A 24,536-nucleotide genomic window follows, 5' to 3' on the forward strand; every position below is an offset into this window, starting at 1 on the left:
TAACTCCCAAGAAAATTTTAAAATTGTGATTAAAGGAATTTGAACCTCTGAATTCAATGATGCCACCATTCCTAAAGTAAATATGGCTGATCTAAGTTTTCTATTCAACAATTTCCCAATTTAAATAGTTCCCTCTTTTGTTGTAACACAGAAACCTATAAAAAACCAAGCTTTTGGGCTTCCCTGGTGGCGCAGTGGTTAAGAATCCACCTGCCAAGGCAGGGGACATGGGTTCGAGCCCTGGGCCAGGAAGATCCCACATGGCACGGAGCAACAAAGCCCATGCGCCACAACTACTGAGCCCACGCACCACAACTAATGAAGCCCGGGCGCCTAGAGTCCGTGCTCCACAACAAGAGAAGCCACCGCATGAGAAGCCCGCACACCACAACAAAGAGTAGCCCCTGCTCGCCGCAACCAGAGGAAAGCCTGCGTGCAGCAATAAAGACCCAATGCAGCCAAAATTAAAATAAATTTTAAAAAATTTAAAAAAAAAAAAAAAAAAAAGCTTTTTTATTTCAAAGTTTCCAAAAGAATGCCAACTGTTTTTTACAGTTCCCATGAATATTAATTTTCATCCTCAAAGATATGCTTTCGTCAACTGACATGAAAAGAAGCCTTCACTGATTTGGGAAAAAAAGAAGAAGAAGAGAGTCTTTCAGGAATCAAATGTCATGCAATTTTCTCAAAATACTTGAAATTTTTACAGAAGGGGAAAGCTATACTTTTCAGATCAATATGGATCACAAACACAAAAAAAATCTTTTGCATTTGTTTTGTTTTAAGAAAAATGTAGCCTATCAGCTGAAGAAAAATTTCAAATATCTACTTCTACCTTTTAACTGTGTTCCTTTACAGTTTAGGTAAAAATATAAAGTATTATCAGTGTTGAGTCATACTCCTAAGAGCTCCCATCAACAATCTTCCCTATGCTTCTAATAATACATAAAAGCCTATAGAGTTCAAGTATTTTTTTTTTCGTACAGATGTAAAGTCTAGTGCCAATGTTAAAAGGAAATATTTGTCTACTCAAAATGTAAACAGTGTCACATGCTGGCATTTATTCGGTATTCAGAAGTACTTACAAATCTCACACACACACTCACACACACACACACACACACACACACACACACAGAGGTATGCCAAATAGTTACATATGCAAGAGGTATGCCAAATAGTTACATATGCAACCTAGCAAAAAACACAAGTTTGTTTTTTTTTTACCTCATGTAAACTTTCATTTATGTGTCTCCTTCGTTTTATATTAGAATGAATAGAAAAAAGGCACTAATTTTACAACTAAAAGGTGTCTGATCCGAGTTTTGAACACTTTGAAAAATCAAGTCTATATTCTTAGACAGAAGTTCCCATAACTAGTCCATATTGTCTATATCAGTTCTAGATTGTGGTTCCCATAACTACAAACTTTATATTAATCTATTACTCCAGACTAGTACAGATTAAGAGACAATTATCTCTCCTTCATTCTACTAACTACTTGTTAATATTATTTCTTTTTTAAGTATCTACATCAAATTGGTAACTCATGCTAACTTTTCAGCTAACGAAATGCTGATACCTGCTGTATTTGGAGGTTGAATTTGGGAGCCCCAAGTAAAGGAAGCATTATCACTGTTAAATTCACCTTGTTAAATACAATCTATGCTTTCAACCTGTAGAGATCTTTTAGTGTCCTGTCTTCATTTAACTAATATATTTGCTATTTCTACTGGTATAGCAAAGATTATTTGAAATAAAAACAAGTTCAAGATCTGGCTCTACCACTTTCTAGCCGGATTAACTGCAGCAAATTATTTAACCTCCAAAGCTCAGCAGGAACACTGTATTCCACCAGAGAATTACTGTAAAACTTTAAATGAAAAAAAAAAAAAACAAAGCAATGTTAAAGTGCTTTATAATTAACAATACAAAGAACAGCAATACAAACCTGCCCAACATTGTATTTGGCTGTGCAGTAAAAATGGATGGGTCTACAACAAATCTAGTGTTATCCACTATTAGTGTCACTCGTTCTGACGTTCTTACATTCCGAGCTCCTTCTTTTGCATTTTCATACACAAACACCATTTCCCCAGATGTCTTACAGCTGCCATCTGAACTCGACTGACTACTGTTTCTGCTGCTGTTCCCAGCACTGCTACTGGAACCACTTGGAGATGCTTTTTGAGGACGAGGACTGCTTGGACGAGAGGAGCTGTGATCTTTTTCACGTTCTGAAATATAGATGTTAAACAAAGTTATGCAAATTTTCTTTTTAAAAATTCGAGATTTATATATATCTTTTAAAAACTGTGATTTAGAAAAGCTGTTTTATATCACAGCATTTCTGCTTTTTTGATTTCAAATAACATTTTCACAGATCATATATGTTCATTTATTTTCTAGGAATGAAACCTAAAACATCAAATTGTTTTCTAAAAAAATTAATTTTGTAGACTTTTTAAAAAAGATGTATAGCTGACTAATGCTGACCCAGACTAAGATCAAAATTAAGGTAAATTTTATATTATTGCTCTACTTAAAAATATATAGAAACCCAAGGAGAGGAATATTCTCACAAGTCACATAAATAAGCACTGAAAGTTAGTGAAAGATTAATAACAATTTTAACTCTCCTAAACACTGAAAGTATTAACACTATTCTGAAAACACAAAGTACAAACTCTGGACTCTTACTATGTTAATAAGGAAATCCCCAAACCAGCAATTTGTCTCACAAAAGGAAGGTCCCAAAGGAAGAAAAAAAATTTCACTGCAATCATTAAGAAGTATATTTATGTTTTCAAATGACTTTTAATGTCTTAGCAAATTAATTGGTTTTAATAGCTTATGATATACTGCTTTGTTCTCATTCTCATTTTTGAATAAAAAGCACTACTACAAGTTTTATAGGATCATATTATTAGCTATAATTTTAATAGGAAACATTGTTAAAATTCAGAAAATTTTCTTTAGTTGTTCCAATAGTCTACAAAGGGGACATTAAAACTAAGATTTTGTGATGTTTCGGGCTTCCCTGGTGGCACAGTGGTTGGGAATCTGCCTGCCAATGCAGGGGACACGGGTTCAAGCCCTGGTCTGGGAAGATCCCACATGCCGCGGAGCAGCTGGGCCCGTGAGCCACAATTACTGAGCCTGCGTGTCTGGAGCCTGTGCTCCGCAACAAGAGAGGCCGCGATGGTGAGAGGCCCGCGCATCGCGATGAAGAGTGGCCCCCGCTTGCCACAACTGGAGAAAGCCCTCGCACAGAAACGAAGACCCAACACAGCCATAAATAAATAAATAAAAGAAACCTTACTTTAAAAAAAAAAAAGATTTTGTGATGTTTCATTTAGAGGTTAGATTACTAAACTTTAAAGGTGACCTAAAAATGTACCTCCATCTCACCAGTTTCATCAGCTTTTGCCAAATTCCTCCATGACTCAAGCGACTTAGAACACTCTGTGCAGCTTTACTGGTTATATACTTAGGTCTGCTGTATCTCCAGAGATACCCTGACACCCCCTTTTATTGCCTATTTCCACAATGCTGGTAGCATCCCAAAAGTAAAATTTGCTAAAGTAATAAAATAATTTATCTCCTATTCTCTTTCCAGATACTAAACTTTGCATATAACAAACTGTCAACTCTTATTTATACTTTTGTTGGTTTTTAGCTTATCAGTATTAGTCTGACTTTTAAGACCTACTTAGATACTGAAAACGTCTCCACATAATCAGACCCTAATATAAATGATTTTGGTTTATACGAGGTAATCAGAAACTACCTCAAATAGCAAGTCGAAGTATTTAATTTGCCACTTCTGAGTGGAAAATAAAAATCAGCAAGCTCACATTGTTTATGTACCTCTACTTCAGACTACTGTTTTACAGTCACACAGTGTATTTACCTGGGGTAATAGCATTCATTTATAGTAATAAGTAGGAAGGAAGAAAAAGACCTGAGCTCAAGAAAAGAAAAAAAAAACCACTTCACACCTTCCTTTTCCTCTTCTATTTTTTTTATTAAATTTAAAATATTGTCAAAAATCAAGATGAATTACCTTATGATGTTTACTCTTTCACTTCCTAATTTTTTAATATGATTAACAAGGATTCTTATCAATAATTCACTACAAACTATTTTAAAATAAACCACTGCTATATATCTCACAAGATAAAAATCACCTGAAAAAAATTTTAAATCTACATATTACAGTTTTAAAGGCTGTTCAAATTATTTCTAAGACTGTCCCAGACTCTTAAAAGAAATTCACTTTTAAGTTTCATTTAATAAGTTGTTTTTTCACAGCAAGAACCAAGCTAAGCTAAAACAGAAGCAATGAACAGAAGTAAGAAGTTAATTTTACTCTTAAGTATTAGGCACAAATCATTGTTATTACTACATTAAAAAGGTAAATGCATTGGGAATTCCCTGGCGGTGCAGTGATTAGGACTCAACACTTTCAATGCCAGGATCAAACGGGAAACTAAGATGCCGCAAGCCTCGAGGCCAAAAAAAAAAAAGGTAAATGCATGCTTTTAAAAACCACTGGGAAGCTTAGCTGATCTTACATACCAACATGGTGTTGTCGTGTTGGAGAAGTAACATTTCTAATACAAGGAGTGAGCTGAGATTCTGTTCTTTCGTGAGATGAATCTCGTGATCGGTCACTTGACCTTCGTCTATCTCTTGATCTCTCATGTCCCCCACTAGCACCATGTAGACTCATTTTGGTGTGCTCGACAACTCCTTTAGCAACACGTGAGGGAGCACTGATAAATTAGAAAAGAAAATTAACCATAAAAGTAGAACATGAAATCACAAATGCTTTCCCAAAAAAACCCCAATTAACATAAAGCTACTAATATTTTGAAATGCAAGAATCAAATGTTACTTCACAATTCTGAAACCTAATTTACTTTAAACTTGCAGGTTTTAAAAATTCTGGAACACTATGTCTTTAAAGATCACATACTCCAAACTCAGTCTTTTTTTAAGGATGAGAAAGCCAAAGCCCAGAATGGTTAACTGACTCTTGAGTTAGTAACAGAAGAGGTAGTGGTAGGAGTAATAGCAGCAGCAGCAGCAGAGACCACCCAGATCTCTTAAATATTACTCAAGTGTTCTTTTGATTTCTTTGATTGTAAGGGGAAAAGGGAGGCAAAGAGCACCAGCTTCTGGAACTCTGAGGTATGGGCAAAGTAACTGGTCTCCCTGACAAAATAAGTCTACATGCTAACTCCAACTCATTTTGATTTTGATTGAACCCTCTTCAAAAATTTTAAAAAGCATTTTTCTAAAAAGCTAACAGCACTATGTAAAGTTACAGAATTTAATATTTTGAAAACATCCTACATAAATTTGCCCATAAGAAGTGAATAACTGGGAATGATGATTAAAATATTCTAGTTGACAGCATTCATTCACACAATTATTAAGTTATGTATGCTATGTGCACAATGCTGTGCTACATGCCAAGAAAGAAGCAGCTCCCTCAGGGAGCTTATGATTTAAGTGTAGCAGTTATATACACGGACATGCAGAAATGTAAACAATTCAAGAGCTATCCCAAATTTCAAATATAAAATGACTAAATGTCTCTCAAATATATAACTAATAAATGAGTGATAGATAATAAATGCTTTAAGTTCTCACATGAAGAAGACATCACTGTAAATCACTGGTGAATCAGGCACTAACAAATAGATAAGATTTTAAGAATCAGAATACACTGCAAGTAGGAAAACTGATAGGAACAAAAATGAGAGAGCCTGACCTAAGGCAGGTGGAAATTTACCACCTTAGCAAACAAAACACATGCTTCATACTTTAAAAATATTAAAGTGCTTTTTAGAAACAGAAGAAACAGGAATAGAAAGAACTTCATGGCTTTAGAGTAATAAAGACTTAGAATCAATTGTCCTTTAAGACTTAATTGCTCAACATGTTGAATGTTACTTAACATTTTGGAACCTTCATTTCCTCATCTGTAAGCTGTAGATTCTTTTTACTTTCTAAGTTTAATATGAGGATTAAATGAAATATAGTAAGTCAGCTGACCAGCAATGTGCCTGGTACAATAGAATCACCCATTAAATGTTAGTTTATTTAGTTATAACAGGTGAGGATATTAAAGTTCAAAATCACAAGACTTGCTCAGAGTCACAAAGAATTTAGTGGATACGCTATTAACACTGTAACCTAATCCTTTCAATTCATTCCAGTGCCCCCTCCACAATGTTACCCTGCTCTCCTTCACCAAAACCACACTAGTTAAAAACTTAATCTTGATTCAGTTTTAAATCTGAAAATGTTCCAGGATCATCTCCTCTGCTGATTTATTAACTATAACACTTTGTTTTGTTATTTTAGCGGTTTCTTTCATTATGAAAATCGCTGTCATCTCACTATAACAGACTAAAAAGACAAAAGATAAGGCTGACTTTGTAACTACCCGAAGAGTGACTTCTATGGAAATAAAGGCAACCTACCAGCTTGTATCAGTCATTTGTCTCTCATAAACCTACAGACAGAAAAAAACAAACAAACAAAACCCTCTACTCCCACCTTCCTTCTAGTGAAAAAGATCAGAGTAGGATCACATCCCTTGGAACATAATTTTTTTCTTCAAATAGAACAAATCAAAAGATCCTACTTTCAGGTTAAAAACCTTCAGCGTAGGAACAATGGAATTTCTGGCTTGTGGCCTAAAGTAGGAAAAAGAAAGGAATCCACAATAATAGAATAAGGATTATATATTGGAAAAAATAACTCCTTAAATTATTCTAGCTGCTAAGTTTTAAATGTGCTAATAGACACATTTTCTAAATATGAATCTAATTGATAATTTAACAGACAAGGTACAAACACAACTACAACTAAGGCAAATGCAGGATAAATGTTCAACAAGGGCCAAGCAGACTGATTAATTGAAAAAGGATTTCAACTAGACATCTCTATAGCTGAAAGATTAAATGCTGCTAAGCATTCTGCTGAAATATTGGCTTCATTTCTAAACTGTTTAGATGTTAAATAAATGCAAAAGGTGTCATAATACACTCCTGTCCTTTCTTTTCATTCTCAAATGGAACGTACTCTGAATCAGACCTTCAAAATCAGATGTCATGGAAGACTAATTATGTCCTACTCTATTTAGTTAAATAATTTTAGATCAGGAAAGCACTCTAAGGGCAAAAATAATATGTGCAAACAAAAATGAGGACAAGCAAGTTCACAGGGGATAACTCTGCTTCATCTTGCATCTAAGAGAGTTTGGGATACGTGAATTGAGAACAGGTAAGGAGATGAAGAGTGCATCAGCCCCAACATCTGCTTCTAGCCAAGACAGGGAAACAAGGACTGAATTTACCTTCTTGTCTGAAACAACCCAAAAACAAAATATATGAAACAATGACAACACACAATACATTTGGAAAAGAAAGAGAGTGATCCCTGAAAGATGGAAAATAAATAAGATAAGGCCAGCAACTGCCCCAAATTACTACCTTAAGAAGAGTTTCCAGAATAAAACACAGGGAGGCAAAACCCAGGCAAAAGCTGATGGACTCTGAGTTAAGGATAGGGAGCTGAGAGGTTGGGGACAACAGGTGGCTAGAGTTCTAAGGAAAGAGTACCAGAGAGTGGAGAGCAGCACAGAGAGAAAAACCTCAGAGATCTGCAGAGCCTAGTACCAATCAACGCACACGTGAGGAAACTTGACTGGGGAAACAACCGACTCAAAGAATTAGAGGAAACAGTGCCCAGGACTCATATAGAGGCAGGAATAGGGCCTGTTTCCCACAGTCAGGATGGAAAACCTCACAAAAGGGCAATGAAAGGAGAATCTAAAGGGTCTTGGCTCTGAAATGGGAAATAATTAGGCCTAAACTGAGCACTTTTCTAGTCATATCTAACAAATGTTAACAGCAACACCCGAAAGAATCAAATTGTTTCCAAGTAAGTAAACTGAATCCTAAAACAAAGCTCAAGAAAATTTATAGGAAAACAAAAATATCCAGCAACCAAACAAGGTAAATTCACAATGTATGGCATCCAGTTAAAAATTACGAGGTATGCAAAGAGGGAGCAAAACATAACCTATAAGGAAAAAACTCAACTAAAACCAACCCAGAACTGACACATATCTTAGAATTAGAAACAAAGACATTAAAACAGCCATTATAACCATATTCCTCCAAAAAGTTATATACAGATATAGAATATTAAAAAGATGCAAATCAGACTTCCAGAGACAAAAATGATATCTGAGATGAAAAATATACTCAATGGAATTAATGGAAGATTACACATTATAGAAGAAAAGATTCGTGAATTTGAAGACACAGCAGTAGGAAATATACAAAATGAATAAAATATTCATTATAGAAAAATAAATTGAGCATGAGTGAGCTATGGGTCAACTTTAAGTGCCCTAATACAGGTATAAATGGAGTCCATAAAAGAAGAAAGGTGAGGAAGAGAAAAATATTTGAAGAAATGTCTTGAAATGTAATTAAAACTACAAACCCACAGGTGCAACATGCACAACAAATCCCAAACACATTTTAATAAAAAATAAAACCCCAAACCAAAATGATAACCCCTGCCAACCTACACTTGTTACATCCAGTGAAAACATCTTTCAAAAATAAAAGGGAGGGACTTCCCTGGTGGCGTAGTGGTTAAGAATCTGCCTGCCAATGCAGGGGACACAGGTTTGAGCCCTGGTCCGGGAAGATCCCACATGCCACGGAGCAACTAAGCCCGTGCGCCACAACTACTGAGCCTGCGCCCTAGAGCCCACGAGCCACAACTACTGAAGCCCACGTGCCACAATTACTGAAGCCCGCTCGCCTAGAGCCCGTGCTCCACAACAAGAGAAGCCACCGCAATGAGAAGCCCGTGCACCGCAACGAAGAGTAGCCCCCGCTCGCTGCAGCCAGAGAAAGCCTGCGCGCAGCAACGAAGACCCAACACAGCCAAAATTAAATAAATAAAATAAACAAATTTATTAAAAATAAAAAAATAAATAAAAGGGAAATGCATTCTCAGATGCACAAAAAAAAGATGAATGTATTCATCATGAGCAAACTTGCACTATAAGAAAATTTAAAGGACACCCTTTAGGCGGAAGAAAACAATAACACCAGTTGAAAATACAAATCTACACAAAGGAATTAAGAATACTGGAAATAGCACAAAGTTTGGAAGGAGAGAAACGGAAGTACATTATTATAAGGCTCTTATATGACACATGAAATGATTTAATATCACTTGAAGGTAAACTGTGATAAACTAAAGATGTATATTATAAGCTCTAAAGCAACCACTAAAGTACAGAAACAAAGAATTATAGCTAATAAGCCAACATAGGGGATAAAATGAAATCATAAAAAAGATACAATTAATCCAAAAGAGGGCCAAAAGAAAGGGGAAGAGGATAGGGAAACAAGAACAAATGGGACAAACAGAAAATAAATAGCAAGATGATAGACTTAACCTTAAACATATCTATAATCACATTAAATGTACATGGTCTAAGGCATGAAAGGTAGAGATTATCCCACTGGATATAAAAACCAGACCCAACTATATGCTGCCTACAAGAAGCACACTTTAAATATAAAGGTACAGGGCTTCCCTGGTGGCGCAGTGGTTAAGAATCCACCTGCCAATGCAGGGGACACGGGTTCGAGCCCTGGTCCGGGAAGATCCCACACGCCGCGGAGCAACTAAGCCCGTGTGCCACAACTACTGAGACTGCGCTCCAGAGCCCACGAGCCACAACTCCTGAAGCCTGGGCGCCTAGAGCCCATGCTCTGCAACAAGAGAAGCCACCGCAATGAGAAGCCCACGCACCGCAACGAAGAGTAGCCCCGACTCACCACAACTAGAGAAAGCCCGCGCACAGCAACAAAGACCTAACGCAGCCAAAAATAAATAAAATAAATAATAATAAAAACTATAAAGGTACAAAAAGGTTCAATATAAAAGGATAAGGAAAGACAAACTATGCTAACACTAGTCAAAAGAAAGCGAGAGTGGTTATATTAATAGCAGACAAAGTATACCTCAATGCAAAGAATATTACCAAGCATTTCATAAAAATAAAGGGGTAAATTCATTATGAGCACTTAACAATCCCCGAAGTTCTGCCTCATAACAGAGCTTCAAAATACATGAAGCAAAAACTGATCAAATTACAAGGAGAACTCCACAATTATTGTCAGAGATTTCAACATCCCTCTCGTAATAGTTAATAGAACAAGCAGACAGAAAATCAGTAAAGATGAATAAGATTTGAACAACACTATCAACTGGCTTAACCTAACTGACATTTATGGAACATTGCACCCAACAAGAGAAGAAAACTCATTCTTTTGGTATGCACACAGAACATTTATCAGGACAGACCATATTCTGTGCAATAAAACAAGTCTCAATACATTTCAAAGAATTCAATCATACAAAGTATGTTCTCTGGTTACAATGAAATTAAATTAAAATTCAATAACAGAATGATACCTGGAAAATTCCCAAATATTGGAAATTAGATAACATCTTTTTAAATAACCCAGAAAGCAAAAAAGAAATCAGAAAGGAAAAGAGAAAATTCTGAAGTGAAGCAAGTCCAGTGTATCAAAATTTGTGGAATGGCATGATATTACAGCAGTAGTTAAGAAGCAAATTATAGCTTTAAATGCCTATGATAGAAAAGAAGAAAGGTCAAAGAAAAAATCACCTCAGTTTCTGCCTTAAGAAACTAGACAAAGAGCAAATTAAACCTAAAGAAACTATAAAAAATTAATAAACATCAGAGTGGAAATCAAAATAATAGAAAACAGAAAAAGAATAGGGAAAATCAATGAAAACAAAAGCTAGTTCTTTGAAAACATCATTAAAATTGATAAAATCTCCAGGCAAACTGGGGAAAAAATTGAGAAGATACAAATTACCAATATCAGACATGAAAGAGTAGACATCACTACAAAGTTTGCATGTGTTAAAACAGGGATAAAATATTATAAACAACTTTATGCAAATAAATTCATCAATTCAGAAGAAATGGACAAATTCTTAGAAAGGTATAACCTTCCAAGACTGAACCAGGAAGAAACAGAAAATATCAACAGACCAATCACAAGGAAAGAAATTGACACTGTGATTAAAAATCTTCCAACAAACAAAAGTGCAGGACCAGATGGCTTCACAGGTGAATTCTATCTAGAAGAGCTAACACCCATCCTTCTCAAACTCTTCCAAAAAATTGCAGAGGAAGGAACACTCCCAAACTCATTCTATGAGGCCACCGTCACCCTGATACCAAAACCAGACAAAGATACTACAAAAAAAGAAAATTACAGACCAATATCACTGATGAATATAGATGCAAAAGTTCTCAACAAAATACTAGCAAACAGAATGCAACAACACATTAAAAGGGTCATACACCATGATCAAGTGGGATTTATCCCAGGGATGCAAGGATTCTTCAATATACACAAATCAATCAATGTGATACACCATATTAACAAATGGAAGAATAAAAACCATATGATCATCTCAATAGATGCAGAAAAAGCTTTTGACAAAATTCAACACCCATTTATGATAAAAACTCTAGAAAGTGGGCAAAGAGGGAACCTACCTCAACATAATAAAGGCCATATATGACAAACCCACAGCAAACATTGTTCTCAATGGTGAAAAACTGAAAGCATTTTGTCTAAGATCAGGAACAAGACAAGGATGTCCACTCTCACCACTATTATTCAACATAGTTTTGGAAGTCCTAGCCACGGCAATCAGAGAAGAAAAAGAAATAAAAGGAATACAAATTGGAAAAGAAGAAGTAAAACTGTCACTGTTTGCAGATGACATGATACTATACATACAGAATCCTAAAGATGCCACCAGAAAACTACTGGAGCTAATCTATGAATTTGGTAAAGTTGCAGGATACAAAGTTAATGCACAGAAATCTCTTGCATTCCTATACACTAATGATGAAAAATCTGACAGAGAAATTAAGGAAAAACTCCCATTTACCATTGCAACAAAAAGAATAAAACATCTAGGAATAAACCTACCTAGGGAGACAAAAGACCTGTACGCAGAAAACTAAAAGACACTGATGAAAAAAATTAAAGATGATACCAACAGATGGCGACATATACCATGTTCTTGGATTGGAAGAATCAATTTTGTGAAAATGACTATACTACCCAAAGCAATCTACAGATTCAATGCAATCCCTATCAAATTACCAATGGCATTTTTTACAGAACTAGAACAAAAAATCTTAAAATTAGTATGGAGACACAAAAGACCCCGAATAGCCAAAGCAGTCTTGAGGGGAAAAAACGGAGCTTGAGGAATCAGGCTCCCTGACTTCAGACTATACCACAAAGCTACAGTAATCAAGACACTATAGTACTGGCACAAAAACAGAAATATAGATCAATGGAACAGGACAGAAAGCCCAGAGATAAAACCAAGCACCTATGGTCAACTCATCTATGACAAAGGAGGCAAGGATACACAATGGAGAAAAGACAGTCTCTTCAATAAGTGGTGCTGGGAAAACTGGACAGCTACATGTAAAAGAATGAAATTAGAACACTCCTTAACACCATACACAAAAATAAACTCAAAATGGATTAGAGACCTAAATTTAAGACTGGACACTATAAAACTCTTAGAGGAAAACATAGGAAGAACACTCTTGGACATAAATCACAGCAAGATCTTTTTTGATCCACCTCCTAGAGTAATGGAAATAAAAACAAAAATAAACAAATGGGACCTAATGAAACTTCAAAGCTTTTGCACAGCAAAGGAAGCCATAAACAAGACAAAAAGACAACCCTCACAATGGGAGAAAATATTTGCAAATGAATCAATGGACAAAATATATAAACAGCTCATGAAGCTCACTATTAAAAAAACAAACAACCCAATCCAAAAATGGGCAGAAGACCTAAATAGACATTTCTCCAAAGAAGACATACAGATGGCCAAGAAGCACATGAAAAGCTGCTCAACATCACTAATTATTAGAGAAATGCAAATCAAAACTACAATGAGGTACCACCTCACACCAGTTAGAATGGGCATCATCAGAAAATCTACAAACAACAAATGCTGGAGAGGGTGTGGAAAAAAGGGAACCCTCTTGCACTGTTGGTGGGAATGTAAACTGATACAGCCACTATGGAGAAGAGTATGGAGGTTCCTTAAAAAGCTATAAACAAAATTACCATATGATCCAGCATTCCCACTACTGGGCATATACCCAGAGAAAACCATAATTCAAAAAGACACATGCACCCCAATGTTCACTGCAGCACTATTTACAATAGTCAGGTCATGGAAGCAACCTAAATGCCCATCGACAGACGAATGGATAAAGAAGATGTGGTACATATATACAATGGAATATTACTCAGCCATAAAAAGGAACAAAATTGGGTCCTTTGTAGAGACGTGGATGGATCTAGAGACTGTTATACAGAGTGAAGCAAGTCAGAAAGACAAAAACAAATATCATATATTAATGCGTATATGTGGAATCTAGAAAAATGGTACAGATGAACTGGTTTGCAGGGCAGAAACAGAGACACAGATGTAGAGAACAAACGTATGGACACCAAGGGGGGAAAGTGGCAGGGGTGCGGTGGTGGTGGTGGTGTGATGAATTGGGAGATTGGGATTGACATATATACACTAATATGTATAAAATGGATAACTGGGGCTTCCCTGGTGGCGCAGTGGTTGAAAATCTGCCTGCCAATGCAGGGGACACGGGTTTGAGCCCTGGTCTGGGAAGATTCCACATGCCGCGGAGCAACTGGGCCCGTGAGCCACGATTACTAAGCTTGTGCGTCTGGAGCCTGTGCTCCGCAACAAGAGAAGCCGTGATAGTGAGAGGCCCGTGCACCGCGATGAAGAGTGGCCCCCGCTTGCCACAACTAGAGAAAGCCCTCACACAGAAACGAAGACCCAACACAGCCATAAATAATAAATAAATAAAATTTTTAAAAAATGGATAAGAGCCTGCTGTATTAAAAAAAAATAAAATTCTACCAAAAAAAATCATGCTTTGAAGCATAAAGTATTGATAAATCAATAGGCAATAAGTCTCTCCAAAAGTTTTTAAATCTTACTAAAATAGTCACTCTCAGAAGCAAGTATCTATTTATATCAAACTTTAGAATATTAATTCTGCATGAATTTCCACATGTGATTTTGCCACCTAATTTGTTTAAAAATTCTAAATACATGAACAGCTTCCAAAGGTAGACAGGTTCCTAAGAATTAAAGAGAAATTTTAGTGTCTCTATCATTTTGTTCAGTGAAACTACGGACTCCTATGGGGGTTGGGAGTAATAAAACTAAAGTAATATATATAGAATTTTAAAAATCCAACAATTATTGCAAAGTTTATAACAAAAACCATGCCACTCTCTGAAAGGATAAACTGTGGTACATACATACAGTGGAATAGTACTCAGAAATTAAAAAACAACAAACTACTGACACGTTCAACAATGTGATAGATCCCAAAGGCATTATGCTGAATGAAAAAACTTAAACCCCAAAGTTTACATCCTATCTGACTTCATCTATATATCATTCTCAAAATGGCAAAATTACAGTGATGGAGAACAAATCAGGGGTTGTCAGAGGTTAGGGATGGGGAATGGGTATACTCTAAAGGGGTAGCATGCAGGAGTTTCTCTGTGGTGATGCAAAAGTTCTGTATCCTGATTGTGGTGGTAGTTATGCAAATCTATATGTGATAAACTATCACAGAATATATACCAGAAAAAGCACATATAAAAACTGATGTCTATAGTCAGTTATAGTACTGTATCAATGTCATTTTCCTAGTTTGATGCACTTATGTGAGATGTTATCATTGAGGGAAGCTGGGTGAAGAGTACCCAGGAACTCACTGTACAATTTTTTTTTAATTTCTTGTAAATCAAAAACTATTTCACAATAAGTTTAATAAACGTAACCAAAAAAGGCAATAAACTATGTAGAGACAGGAAAAAAAAAGCAAAACTGTAATCAATACACTCAGTCCTATTTAAAAATGTATCCATAAAACAAGGATGGGAACTTTTTTTTTTTTTTAATTAGAGAATGAAAAAGAGTTCTTAGAAATTCAAACACAAGAGCAGGAATTTTAAAAGGTTACTAGAAGGGTTGAAAGAAAAAACTGGGAATAAAAGAAAAAGAAATGAAAAATGAGACTGAAAGGACGAGAAAATTAGAGGAAGGAGGTCACCATTCAAGTATACACTGATATGTTCCAGAGAGGAGTAAGTTATCAAAGAAATAATACATGAAAAATTTCCAGAAATAAATGATATTTACAAGCACTGCTGCTAACAGAAAATTGTTGTAACAAATACATAAAACTAAAATATCTACAAAGTAAGTAGTACTCACTTATATATGGCACCCTTGTGTAGTATACACAGGGTACAACCTTATATCACTTTCCTGCTTTGAGGAATTATTTATCTTTAAACACTTCCAGCAACTAACATCATAACCTGGTACATCTTATTAATGTTTGTTGAATTTGGCTGAAGTTTCAGGATATAGATAACATCTAAGCATTTCCTGTGACAACTTTATTCCTTGTCAAATACTTCCATGTGTGTGTTTGTGTGTCTGTAGAGATATAGACATGAATGAAGCTTTACAGTTTACGAGGTGTTTTAAACACTTAATCAAGCTTCTAAAAACACATTTTTTTTTAAGGCTAGCGGCCTGGTGATGGGGGCTATTTAGTGTGTCTTTTTTTTTCTTTTCTTTTTAAAAAAATTATTTATTTATTTTGTATGCGCCAGGTCTTAGTTGTGGCACACAGGCTTCTTAGTTGCTGCATGCATGCGGGATCTAGTTCCCCGACCAGGTATCGAACCCGGGCCCCCTGCCTTGCAAGCTCAGAGTCTTACCCACCAGACCACCAGCGAAGTCCCCAAAACGCATCTTTCCTTAAGGACAAGGTAAGCATCTTTGTAAATTTCAGATTAGATGTTCCCATCCATTTTTTAAATGAGTCTGTCCTTATTAAAGAAGCAATATTACTTTGGGGAAAAATAAGCCATTTCTATTACTATAGTCTATATTATGTTTTAGATTTTTTAACTAAACCTTTTAAATGATTTTATATTAATATATTTTAAGCAATTAATTTACATTAATAGGGATTTTTACAAGTATTTTTAATGTGTTAGGTCAAGAGTTGGCAAACAAAGCCAAATTCAACCCATTACCTCATTTTGTAAATAAAGTTTTATTAGAACACCACACCCATCATTTACATGTTGCTTATGGCTGCTTTCACTCCATAATGGCAAAATTGAGAAGTTGTGACAAACTATGTAGCCCATACGGCCAAAAATATTTACTATCCAGTCTTTTATAGAAAATGTTTGCTGATCCTCATGTTAAGTGTCAGTAACTGTGATGATAAAAGAAATGCAATTAAACTTTTAAATCTATTTTCAACATATTTAATGCAAATTTCTCTCCCTTCTTTTCCCTTTTGGTCAATCTGCCTTTTCTATAAGCTTTTTGTTCTTAATTTATGATCAGTTTCCCAAGAAACAAAGGCTAATCACTGAAAGGGCAGTTCTCAACTGAGGAATGGGCTACTCAAAGGTCATCTGTAAGTATGTTGATGCATATTTTCCATAGAAATATTTTAAATGATACTTAAGTCCCAGATTTCCCCCCAAAAAGACAAGAAGTATAGCTCAAGAATAGTTTTAATACTAGTCTTTCTCTTCTTCCTAAAACCCCATTGTCAGATATGTCAGCAACTCTAGTGAGGCAGAAGCAGTAGCAGCAGCAAGGGAGTTTGATATACTGTTGTATGACCACTTAGAGCATCTTTTCTTTGAAGTCAAATGAAGACCTAGATACTAAAAATTCTGACAGAAAAGGAACCCTTAATGGCCAAACTTTTAACATTTTACTATCAAGGTAAAGGTTTTCCTAACTGACAAAAATTACTTTCATGCAGATAGCAAAGGAGCTGGAGGTTTCTTCTGTGTTTTTAAAACATCCATTACCTTGTTTCTCAACTTTGAACTTTTTTAATAAAGGAAGATGTTGCTAGGAAAGAACCTCTCCAAACTGAGGAGTCTCTGAATAGGAGTTATAATATCTAAATGTTATATTGCTAACTTTTTTACTTCTAAAAAATACTGTGGTTTTAATTCGTCAATAAGTATTAGGTGCTTGCAACACACAATGACAACTATACCCTATAATAACTAAAAGTATTCCTATCCTCTTCTCTAGCAATGTTTTTAGTTTTATCATGCAGTCACTCTACCAAATAGTCACTGAACACCTATTATATGCTACTTATTATTCTAGCCCTGGTGGATATAACCGAGAAAGTCTCTGCCCTTAAAATTAATACATCCTAGTGTAGAAAAACATAGAACATATATAAATAAATATATTAAATATCATATGCTGATAAGTGATATGTGGAAAAATAAAACAAGGTAAAGAGGACAGAGTCATCATTTTGACATTCCTGGCCCCCACCCATTAGCCTCCACCCACTAAATGCTAGTAGTACTCCTTCCTCTAGTTGTAACAGCCAAAAATGTCCTCAGCCATTGCTAAATGCTCAATGAGGGGTAAAATCACCTCTCTGGTTGAGAACCACTGTCTTAAGTCTATCTGCTACAACAACAATAACAATGCTAACATTTGAGCATTTAGTATATGCCAGGCACAATACTGAGCACTTTACACATATTTTCATTAAATACTCAAAACCATCCCCATTTTACAGTTGAGAAAATGAAAGCTTAGAGGCTAAACAACTTGCCTAAAGGTGGCAGGTCTGAGATGTGACCAAAGGAATACAATTTTGGAGCTCATGCTTTTAACCTTAAACAAGTCTGACTCAAACTTGAGTCTAGTTTCTTTTCCAAATGATAATTCTTCACATATTTGAAGACAGCTCTTATTGTGAGATTCCTTAACATCTACCAGAGACGTCCCCAAGACCTCTAAATTTTTAGTTACCTAAGCTGACAAGACTTCCAATTTCTTCACATCCTTCCTTCTGAATATACAAAGAAGTAAAGACAATACTTTGGTGTACTGAAGTGACTCTAACCTTCCTTTCCATTCATTAAGATGGTTTCTAAGGGGGGGGGGAGGGTGGTAGGGGAGAAGATGGGATGATGGCAGCCATACTGTACTTTTGTTTTATATCAAGTTTACTGCCAAGAACTACCCTCAAGTCTTTTCCAAATGTGATGCTATATATAAGGCCATGCTAACAATGTATATTAGTGTTTTTCAGGCCTTATGTATATGCCTCAAAAGTTCATTTAAATTTAGTCCAACAATCCAGACTTGGAGATCACTATGGATCATTTAGTGTTTTATTTACGATCTTTCTTTCTTCACTGTCACCTATAAATTTGATAATTTGTCCTCTCCATTTGAGCAATAAGACAAAGCAAAGAACAAAGCCACGTTCCAAGATCAATAACCTTTGGAGAGGATCCTTCAAAATGAAAACTGTGTTGATGAATTAAAACAATCAACTAGTGGCTAACACTTTTTTCCTTCACCCAAGGATATAAAAAAAAAGATTTTACCAAAACCTAAGTTTAAGTCCAAATACATATTGCTACTAGGCTACCAACTGCATCAGAGAAAAATCAAAGTTGTTCTGACAATCTATTTTTAGCAAACCCATTCTGGATCATTTTTAACCTGTTTTTTTCCTTCAAGTTAGTCATAAACTATCCTTCATTTTTCGCTCTAAAATCTTCTGTCTTTTTCAAAACCAGGCCTAGAACCCCTCATCTTTTAGTACTTCTTGTATTCTCCTAAAACCTTTAAAGACTACAAATAATATCAATAATTTTAAGATTTTACAGTCAGTTCCTTAACTGTAAGATGTTCCAGAAGACAATTCATTTAGCTAGATGCATTACTTATCTCTATATTCATGTTGGTTTTCTGTCCTTACTAGAAATGTTTGCTTTGTTATTATTATTGATGGTGGTGGTGGTTTGCTTTTCCTCTCTGACAAAGAAGCTCCTAAATAAGACTTGAGGAATTTTTTTCTTCCCTCATTGCCATACATTATTATTACACTTTCACTGATTACCTTCTTAAAATGTAATATAAGAAACCCTTTTGGTTGGCCTTTGCATTTCTTAAATGTCTCAGCTTGTCTAAGCTCTGTTTCCCTGATTTTTAAAAAGATTTTCTATACTTTGTTATGGCAATCTTATCTGCTTTGTTTTAAAAGTAGTGTGCATATCTTTCAAGAGTTCATTGTATAATCACACTGAGAATCTTTTTCCTTCTGAAAAGTATCAAAATTGTATTTTTACTTAACTCCTTAAGACATTCTTCCTTTTTTGAGAAATTTATGCTGTAGAATCAAGCTGATCTTTTCTCTGATCAAGAATCAGAAAAACTCAGATTGGTGAAATAAATTACAAAATATATATATATAAAACACTATGCAGTTCTCAAGAATTATGCTATAGAAGACTTTCGTGACAAAGGGAACATTCATGATTAAGTTTGCTTTTTATTAAAAAAAAAAGAAAACAACAACAGATGGGTTATATAACAGTGTATACAGTAATATCCCAAAATCATTTTTAAGTGTATATGTGTGAATTTACATTTTTATATATACACAGGGAAAAAAGGTTATATGCGAAAATATTTAAAGTTTTTCTTTTGATGGTAGAACATTTTAATTTTATTCTACGTGCTTTTCTGTATCTACCAAATTTATGTAATGAATATGTATTACTCTTATAATAACACAGGCATTATTTTTTTAAAAATAAGCCGAACCAGAGAAAAAAAATTCTATAAAGTATAAGTCTAGCATGAAATTTCTGCTTTTATAATTCTATTACTAAAGCAAGCTTAGAAAAACATTTCTGGACACAAAACCAGGAAAAAAAAAAAGCCAAAATAAGATACCACCAGTTAGCCTACCTATACAAATAAGTTATGATAACCATCAAGATGACCATTCAAACTTTTAGAAATTAAATGGGGGAAATCACAAGAATTTCCTGACATTTCAAGGAAAAGAATGTTATAAACTACTTAATAACATTTAAAATAATTTAAAAATGTTGTATATCCCCCCAAATCCCTACCAAATGAAGGCTCAGTAGGATAGGGATAATGAAGACAAAAGAAAAAAGCCATTAGTTAAATTATTTAAAATCGTGCCAAAATTTCCTAATAAAGTAAGCACTGTCACCAGTCAAGACTTAAAATCTCATAGCAAGAACAATTATCTTCATTTAGAAATATTTTCTGGTTGAAAATCAATTTGCAGCAACCCAAAAACTTATCTGATTTACTCTCTATTTCAGTGGCAGTATCTAGATCATCTATTCAGAGCCTGTGTTCCAAAAAACTAGGAAAAAAGTCATCTTAACCAGTTAAAACTTTATCATTCAAATACATTCAGTTCTGTAAAATATATATAAAGTGATTCAACTAATCCTTAATTCATCCAAAAGTAAAAATACATTCACCTTCCTCTTTAGGAAATTATTTCATTTCTCTATCTTGAATTTTATTTTCAAATATATCAAAAATATTATTTCAAAATTAGTTTTTCCTTAAATAAATTTTATATGATATTCATAAGAAACAATATCAAACATAATGCATTCTCAATTACATGAAGATTCTACTCTGACTTTAAATGAAATAAAAAACAAAGCCTCAAACCCATAGAAACAATAAAAACACACACTATTTTAAATAACTTGCCATTAAACTGACAATCAAGACATATGATCTTTAACATTCAGAAACATAAATGATCATAATGAAACAAAGGCCAAACATATCTCTCTCAACCTCTCTCATATATGTATAGAATTATAACCCAGCATTATCATGTAATAAATGAATACACACCTTACTTTAGTATATGCCAAGGCAGACACACAAAAACAAGAAAAAAATTTTGAAATCAGAGTATAAAGGGACTCTGCTTTTTCAAACAATGCAGCACTGAAAGCCAGGTCAGCATCCTTGGGCATTACTAGGAAACTTTAGCACATCTGATATTTCCATCATCTTCAGAATTCCTCTGAACAATGAGAAAATTTCCCAGTCCCCCTACCTCACCTGTCTACAGACTTCCTTTAGCTTTCCTCCCTCTACTGTGTAATAATGCTATTGAGGTTATTTAGGCTTTAAATGTTCAGAGATACAACCCCCGCTATATATTAATTCAGTTCATTTTCTCACAGACACTGACTCAGCCGTGGGTTGTGCAGCACTGACGTTTCTAACCAAACAGCATCGTGTGAGCTGTGATCATCCCACTTCTCCATCTTTGTGCAGTGATTGGATATTGTAACTGATAGACAGGATGAAGAAAACTCAGGAGATGAGGGCTTAGTGATATGTAGATATGTTGCCAAATGCCATCTGTAAAGCTAATTCTAGCTCTGCCAGCTTGCCAGGTTTTAGAAAACTAGGATGCAGCTAACTTTCTTTTTTCCTTTCAATGTTTTATTGTGTACCTATTCTGGGCAGTAAAACTTCTCTTTAGAACTGAAGAGAAAATATTATCTGTACTTTAAGAACCCACTAAGGAACTAGTCTTTAAAGCAACCAAACTTTTCCATTTCTAAACTGCTGGTAGGACTAAAGAGCGACTTAAAAAGGAAAATGGAAAGCTCAATCTTCGTGCAGTCTCAGAAGAAAGGAGCATGCATACTTCTATGTGGGAATGAACCCTTGCGGCAAAGTCTGATATTGAATGTATGATGCATTTATCTTTAGTAACCTGAGCAGACTGCAGATCTGAGTTTTAAATAGTTGTATTCGACCCAATTCAAATATGCAAGAGCTTTTAGCATATTGTCACTCTAGGGCATTTTAACATCAGTTACACAGAAAAGGTGCTCTTTCTTTTTCCTTTTTAAATAGCAAAAACTCTTCTAATTTAAAGAAAGTTGTCATACTCAAGCCAAATAAACTTCAACTGAAATGATCTTTAACCTCTCAGCAAGCTACCAAACCCCTCAATATAAGTATTAACTATACAACTACTAGTCAGAAAGAAATAAACTTCAGTAATTTTTCAGCTATCTAATTCATTTGTATGCACTTGCAGAGGAATCACAGGCACCCTGAATTTCATCCACGCCCAGACTGGTTTCCCTGCCTTGTCTTTTATATCAGTGTTATACTTATTAAATCTACATTCAAAGAAACTTCAGAAAAGAAAGTACCTTAAAGTTGTATTAGGTAAAAGAGAAACCACAACGCAATGCCCACCAAACCCTCAAACCTCCAAGGTAAGAACATGTATATAGTAATTATTATTGTTACCTTTATAATTCAAGAAATTTATTTTTATCCTTGCCAATAAGGAAAGGTAAAGGGGGAAAAAATCAAAGGAAAAAGATTTTAGAAAGCAGGCTATTCCAATATGTGAACAGAACAAAAAGCAAATTTAAACAACTTTTTTGAAAATCCGCAAAAACTGAACCAATAAAGTATTTCTTTATTGCTAAAGGCTGAATGTTTTTAGTTCCAAAATTCATCTGTTGATATGTATTCCCCCAACGTGATGGTATATGGAGGGGAGGTGATTAGCTCATGAGGGCAGAGCCTTCATGAATGGGACTAATACCTTTATAAAAGAGATCCCAGAAAGATCCCTATTCCCTTCTACCACGTGAGGACACAGCAAAAAGAGGGGTGTCTGAAGCAGGAAGCAAGCCCTTACCAGATATCAAATGTGCCAGCGCCTTGATTTTGGACTTCCCAGCCTCCAGAACCATGTGAAATAAATTTCTGTTGTTTATAATATAGCCACTCAGTCCATGGTATTCTGTTATAGCAGCCTTAACAGACTGACACATTTAGTTTTTGTAAATTTAAATCCCCAATTCTGTTTGAGGTGGCAACGGGAGCACTTATATTTCTCAGTCTCCATAATCCAGAGATGACCATATGACATAGTTCTAGGCAATGATTTATTGATATAAGCAGATGCCCGCTGGAAATTTCTGAGAAATTTAATTTCCTGATATAAATGAAACCTCTTTCCCATCGTCCCCGTCTCCCTTCCTCTTCCTCCTCCTCCTTCTTGTCTGGAAGGTGGACATGACAGTTGGAACTATGGTAAGCCATCTTGTGATTGTGAGGAAACACCAAGAAAAATCAAAGACTTTTGACCCTAATATCCTGAAGCCTTTTTGTGTACAAGAAAAATAAACCCCTAACTTAAGCCAGTGTTTAGTCTGGCTTCCTTCTACTCAAACATCCCTAAATAAAATACACAAGATTCAAAAAAAGGATGCAAGTAGGCAGAAGTACAGATGAAACAAAATCAGCCATCAGTTGATAACCTGAAGCTGGGGAATGGGTACATAGGGGTTCATTATACCTGTTCTCTCTACTGTATATGTATTTTAAATGTATCACAATAAGTTATTCAAAATTTTAAAAAATAAAAAGAATGAGAAACTTGCTTATAAATTCTAGCTTTGTCATTTACAAGTTGGATGGCCTTGGGCAAGTTTATTAACCTCATTTTTTTCATCTGTTAAATGGGGACAGTAATACTATTCACAGAGTGAATAGTATTTCACTTTAGATCCTTTAGATCCAGTCAAGGTAATCTCCAGTCAAGGTAATCTCCAGAAGGTCCCTGGCAGGAATGCCCTCCATCTACCTAACCATCCAAGGATTAGTTCAAGTCTCATTTTCACCTGTTCAGACTGACACTGACTCCTTCTCTGAACTCTTATTTTACCGCAACTCACTACCACAGTTTAGTGCCCTACTGTCCTCTAACTGTTCCATACGTGGATATTAACGCATTCCATGATGGTACCCTGACGAACTGCTTAATCTCTCCTGAACTGAGCACAGGTTCACAACAATACTTGCTGCTGTTAGTTTTTAATACAGCTCAATTAATTTACTATTAATTCAAAAACTACCATTTTAAAAAAGTCAAATTGAATATATTTTTAAAGCATCTGAAGTTACATGTTCATAAGTTCATAAGAACAAGAGGTCCCAAAAAGTAAACTGATTTCCCTTGGGCAGTTCTTCCACAAATGAGGTTAAGACAAGGTCAAAGGATTTCATGGTCTTTCCATTAAAAAAAAAAAAAAAAAATTCAATACATTGGCATTCATTTACTTCTCTAATATTTTTCACTTAAACAACGAATACTACTGCAATCTTACTTAAAAAGAGCACCAAAAAGGTACTGATGCTATAGAAATCAAGAAGAGCTACGGTAACTGTTTTTACTGAAGTAAAATAACAGCAATTTAAAAAGTACTGTTTCTTAATAAATTTTTCCCATTGTACGCACGCAGCTTTTATAAAGTAAACAATAGTTTATTTTCACCTTGTCACGACTTCATATACAACCCAGTCTTGTACATCAGTAGAAAAATATTAAGAACTAGCAAGGATAAGATATAATTCACCTGAAA

At 35.0% G+C, this 24,536-nt stretch overlaps 1 protein-coding gene across 8 annotated transcripts in view; it reads right to left on the reverse strand.

Annotated features, from left to right (window-relative positions):
- BTBD10 (BTB domain containing 10) overlaps nt 1–24,536 on the reverse strand; it is a 78,704-nt gene that overhangs the window by 19,951 nt on the left and 34,217 nt on the right. For 7 of the 8 annotated variants that reach the window (XM_059929556.1, XM_059929555.1, XM_059929551.1 and 4 more), the window contains 2 exons: nt 4,582–4,778; nt 1,952–2,237 (listed from right to left, as the gene is read on the reverse strand). In XM_059929556.1, the coding sequence (XP_059785539.1) occupies nt 1,952–2,237; nt 4,582–4,735 (440 nt within the window). In that variant the 5' untranslated portion in view covers nt 4,736–4,778. The remainder of the gene's footprint in view (nt 1–1,951; nt 2,238–4,581; nt 4,779–24,536) is intronic. The other variant, XM_059929559.1, reaches the window with a different exon arrangement.

The sequence above is a fragment of the Balaenoptera ricei genome, chromosome 8, assembly GCF_028023285.1.
Source record: "Balaenoptera ricei isolate mBalRic1 chromosome 8, mBalRic1.hap2, whole genome shotgun sequence".
Taxonomy (NCBI): Eukaryota; Metazoa; Chordata; class Mammalia; order Artiodactyla; family Balaenopteridae; genus Balaenoptera; species Balaenoptera ricei.